The sequence below is a fragment of the Chinchilla lanigera genome, unplaced genomic scaffold (genome assembly GCF_000276665.1).
Source record: "Chinchilla lanigera isolate Chin_1 unplaced genomic scaffold, ChiLan1.0 scaffold00008, whole genome shotgun sequence".
In the NCBI taxonomy this organism is placed as follows: domain Eukaryota; kingdom Metazoa; phylum Chordata; class Mammalia; order Rodentia; family Chinchillidae; genus Chinchilla; species Chinchilla lanigera.
The window spans coordinates 11049167-11054304 of NW_004955409.1; the positions used below are offsets into that span (position 1 = coordinate 11049167).

The 5138-nt window shown below is 44.1% G+C and overlaps 1 protein-coding gene across 1 annotated transcript in view; it reads right to left on the reverse strand.

Moving 5' to 3' along the window:
* LOC102012165 (chromosome unknown open reading frame, human C14orf166) overlaps window positions 1–234 on the reverse strand; it is a 14586-nt gene extending 14352 nt beyond the window's left edge. Inside the window, exon 1 of the mRNA XM_005376787.2 lies at window positions 60–234. Coding sequence (XP_005376844.1) covers window positions 60–120 — 61 coding nt within the window. The 5' untranslated portion in view covers window positions 121–234. The remainder of the gene's footprint in view (window positions 1–59) is intronic.
* Between the last annotated feature and the right edge of the window lie 4904 nt (window positions 235–5138).

Below are 5138 nucleotides of genomic sequence, written 5' to 3' on the forward strand. Positions count from 1 at the left end.
GGTGCGGGCGCCGCGGGAGGGGCCGCCGCCGGGACCAGGCCACGCGGCCGCCGTCTCACCTTTGCAGTTGAAGCCGGCAGGGTTGTGGTAGTCGAGCGCCGTCAGCTTGCGTCGGAACATGGTCCCCGCTTCCCGCTCGGGTCTCCCGGGCCTCCGCCGGGAGAGGAGAAGCGAGGTTGAGCAGGCTGCTCAGGCACCGGCGACGCGGCGAGAGGGCGGGCCGACGCCCTGACGCTCCGGAGTGACGGCGGCCTTCGCCAATCGCCGCTTAAGAACGCCGGCCGCCGGCAAATTTTCACCAATCGCAGCTCCGTCTGAAGAGGCGGGGCCACGTCGCAGCACGTCGACGCTCAAATAAACTTTATTGTCAGCTTCCTAGTTGTACAATAGGCAGCGAGCAAGTGGGAAACCAGTTTCTTCCTGCCTTTCTCCTCTTGGCACAGAAGGCAGACAATAGTATCTGTAGGCTTTCTGGTGCTAGGCTGTATCCCTCACTGAACGGTAGAATTCTGCTTAGTGTTCTGAGGGCATTCATTCTTTGCTCCTACTACATAATTAGGCACTTTTCTAACACTGCTAATAAAAAGGCTGAAAAGCAGGGTCCTTGAAGTGCGATACTTTTAGGCTAATTGGGAGCGGCCACAGATAACATACAACTGTGCTGTGTTACTAAGTGTGGTCCAAATAGCACCAGCCTCCGAGTGAAACCAGAAAGAGAATCACCCTTTTCTCCCCCGAGTCCTCAACCACAGCATCTAGTAGGTCATCAACTCCTGACATTGTCTCCTACTACCTTTCAAATCCCGCACCTTTTTGATTCCACTAATGCCTCAGGTCCGGTCCTCATCACTTTACTTTATTTCTCAAGGCTAATCTTGCCTTCAGCCCATTCCCCTACATTGCAATGGTATTGATTTTCTAAAACAAATGTCTGTCTATAACTTTGTAATTTTCCATTGCCTTCCGGAGATAATCAAGACTTCTTGTTGTATTCGAGATCCTTCCTGCTCCAGTCCCTACCTGCTTTTCATACGTTTAAGACCAGCGATGAGCCAGATAGATCAGCCTACTCTCACAGAGTTTAAAACGCCAGTGACAGAAAGGAGTGGAGAAAGATAAAGACATATGTACCATGGCTTGAAGATGATGAGCAGTTCACTGCGGGATCAAGGCAATAACTTATTCGAGGGGAGGAGGATGTACGAAAGGAAGAGATGAGCAACAACATGGCCCAGAGAGGCAGGAGCCTTTGGGGACTGGAGGAGGGAATGACAGCTGGTGAGACACTACACAAAGGCAGGGGCTTGATTAAGAAACGCCTTTCATGACACTGACGGAAGCTATTGAAGCTCTTGGGGTTAAGGCAACTATATATTTCATTTTATTTCAACAAGGGGTAATTAAACACTCTGTTTGCATTTGTGGGACATATAAACGCAGAAGCTGTCATCTCTAGTTCCAAGAAGTTTAAATATAATAACATAGATGTGTAAATACTTATAACCTCGAGTTATAAGGTGATAAGGGAATTGTGAGAAGTGTAAAGTGTACTGTAGCACCAGAATAAGGTTTCAAAGGAGACACTGTGAGATAATCTGTATTTTCTGATTAAGCTGCAAAAGAGTGAATCAAGAAAACCAGTTCAGGAGTGTTTTGTTTCCAATAAAAGTTGACCAAAGATACACACTGTGGTGCACTCCAGTTGCATAATTAATTAAATATTAACCAAGATATGAACTACTTAAGAAAAGGGAAAATAATAAGGAATATTGACATATAATCGCAGATAATGCATTTCTTTAAGGGGAGGCAGTTCTTACCATTTGTTTTCTGAAATTGACTCTTTAGTGTGAAAAACTAAGTTGTTTGACCTTGGTTTAGTCTTTCTACTCCAAGGTTTCAAGTTGTCAGCTACTTGAGCCTATCCCTGGTCATCAGCCCTCCCAGGGGTAGGGAGTTTGGAGAAAGATTCAGACATAGGCTGCTGAGGGGACCCACCAGACTTGAGCAGAGGGTAAAGAAAATTGTGGAAAAGAAGTAGAGCAGATAATAATTATTACATTTTTAAATTAAAAATCCAGTACATCTTCCCACTCCTGCATTTGAAGGCATCACTTGGCCTAACCTGAATAAAGTATCCAACAGGAAGTGAATCTTAGACAAACCCATTTCTGAAGACCAGGCACTTCAAAAAGGAGAAACAAACTTCTATTATCAAATGACCTGAGCTTCAATCTAATGATTGATCTGGGGTTTGATAAGCCATTATCCTTCCATTGAATTACTCAACGAAGTTTTTAAATGTCAACTGTGTACCACACAATCTTTCAGGCACTTGGGTGGCATCTGTGAACTTTGCTACAACAATCTCTGCCCTCAGAGAGCTTACCATTTGGCAAGGGAAGACAATGCGATATTATGTAAGTTGTTTAGTATTTTAGAAGATGCTGTGAGCCATGGGGAAGCCAAGCGTGGAGGCGCACATTTGTAGTCCCAGCTACTCAGAAGGCTGAGATGGGAGGGAGGAACACTTGAGTGGGGATAGTGAGGTGGTGGGATACGATGTGAGTTGCAGTTTTAGGATAGCTAGGTTAGGCCTTATTGAGAAGGTGAAAGAAATGTAAAGGCTTGAAGGAGAAAATGGAGTTGGTCACATGACTATCTGGGAAACAGAGTTCTAGAAAGAATATCTGGTGCAACCCCCCAAAAAGAATGGCTTTTATATTTTAAAATGGTTAAAAATCAGAAGAAGAATATTTCATGGCACATGAAATCTATACATAAATCCAGATTTCAGTGTTCATAAGTAAATTTGTATGACAATGCAGTCACACCCATTTCTTTGCTGGCTGCTTTGGTGCTTCCAGGGTGGGCAGAGATGAACAGCTGCCGAGTGATCATATGGCTCACAAAACCTGAAATATTCGCAAAGGTGACATAGAAAGGAGACAGTTTCAATATTATTAGCAGGACAACACATATCAACGAAGACAACTAACTGGAGGTACAAATTGCTCTTCAAAAGTTACTTTTACAACTTTTAACATTTTTTGAAGTCACCAGTTTCACTAGATTCCTTTGTTCAAAATATTCTTCCAAAGACAGTAAACAGAACAAGCTGGTAACACTTCCAACAAATGGTAACACTTAGAAATATTCACAAAAGTCTTTTATATTCTGGTGAATGTTATCAATTGAACACCTTATGACATCAGATTTTTTGGACAAACTGTTTATTGCCAAAAGGTCACACTTCCTGGGGGAGCCACTTGGACAGAGAAAATCTATTTCACCTCTGCCTGAGACTTTTGTTCAGTATGAAAATTTGCTCCCCTCCTCTGAAGGTCAGGCGCTGGCATGTCATGATTTGGAGTAAAAACCAAAAAAGCTGGCAATAAAACTCATTTTTATTGGTGGAAATAGAATGGGATTGAGCCCAGCTGGATTAAGGTTTTGTTACTTATTATTGAAATCATCCTAATGTGAGACCAGAGTCAAGAGAAATTGAAAAGAAATAATCCACCAGACTCGAGATGTCCACGGCATAAAACTGTAGTCATGAGCAAAACACTGTAGTTGAAACCATTAGGAAGAGTTCCCTGAGAAACCACAGAAAGAAAAGTGACTAATGGACTGCATTTTAAGAAAAACTGGTAGTCATAGTCTAGTGAGAAGGTTTGGAGAGACAGGGCTGGGACCAGAGCGATGGAGATCCATCTTTCCGTGACAGATTTCCCTGAAGGCTTCTCCTGTATATGGCAGAAAAGTGTCATGGTTTATATCTAGATGCCCTCCCAAAGCCTAATGTTCCCATAGGCTTTTGGAAGGTGACTGGCTTATAAGGGCTGACTTGCTCTTAGAAGGTGATGTCTAGTTAGAAGAAGGGGTCTCTTGAGGATGTGACCTCTCTCCTCTGCTTCTGCCTCGATGCTCTGCTTCTGGTCAGCCGTACCATGAGCAGCTGTCCTCTGCTATGCCCCTCTGCCATGCAGTCTTGCCTGGGAGCCAGCTGACCATGAACTGTAAACATGAACCAAAATAAACCTTTCTTCCTTTACATTGGGGGGTGTCAGGTATTGTGTTCCAGGGACAAGAAAATGACTAGAGAATACTGGAGACTTGAAAGCATACGGTAGTGAATAAGGCAGAGATTATGATAGCATACAATATTGACCAACATACAGTGAGTCTCTGATCAGCTGCTTTGCAGATCTCCTGCACATACCTGCTCACACTCCCCTTTCGTTATCTCCCTAGTAATCCCTCAGGCAGATGTGATAACTTTGAGATGCCCACAGATGCTTGGCCTTTTCCCTTTGTCTTCAATTCCCGAGAACTGCTCTTTTCCCACGATGCCAGGAGTTAGGCATCTAGCTACTAGCTACTGCAAAGATGCTAGTCCTAGAAAGTTTGGTTCCTTGAAGCACTTTTTTTTTTTTTTTTTTTTTTTGGTTTTTCTCCGGTACCGGGAACCGAACTCACGACCTTGCGCTTGCCAGGCAGGCACTTTGCATCTGAGCTAAATCCCCAGCCCCTCCTTGAAGCACTTTTGACCATCTTGTGAAAGGCTTTGTCTAGACACCTGGGTTCTGAACACAGGCTTCACTCTGGGACAAGAGTCTCCCTGGGAAACCACAGTGCTGAGCTCAGCCTGCAGCCTGTGGGAAGGCAAAGGATGCAAAACTCCTCCAGAGTTGCCCTGATCCTCCTGGCTCTCTGACCTGTGGACATCGTATGTAAAATTCTGTCTTGATGGAGAACACAAGATGCTCCACCTTCTGCTTCAAAGCATCACAGAAGTATTGTACGTTCATGACATGTTAAATCTCTGGTAGCTCACAATGGGTCAGTGAAGGAAGATGTCAGACTGGGGTAAAAAGTAAGGGTGGAGAAATCCATCCATCCTTCAATTCAGCAAGTATTTACTGGACATCTGTTCAGTGCCAAGCTTGACACTTAAGATATAATGATGGAGATGGACGTGAGCTTCACCTTTACAGAGTTTAGGCCATAAAGAAGACCCAAAACAACAAGGCAAAGGAGACACAGTTTTATAGGAAGGGAACTACTTTAGATAGCGTGATCAGAGGAGGCCTCATGGAAGTGCTGACATTTGAGTCATAAAATATGAACTGTTA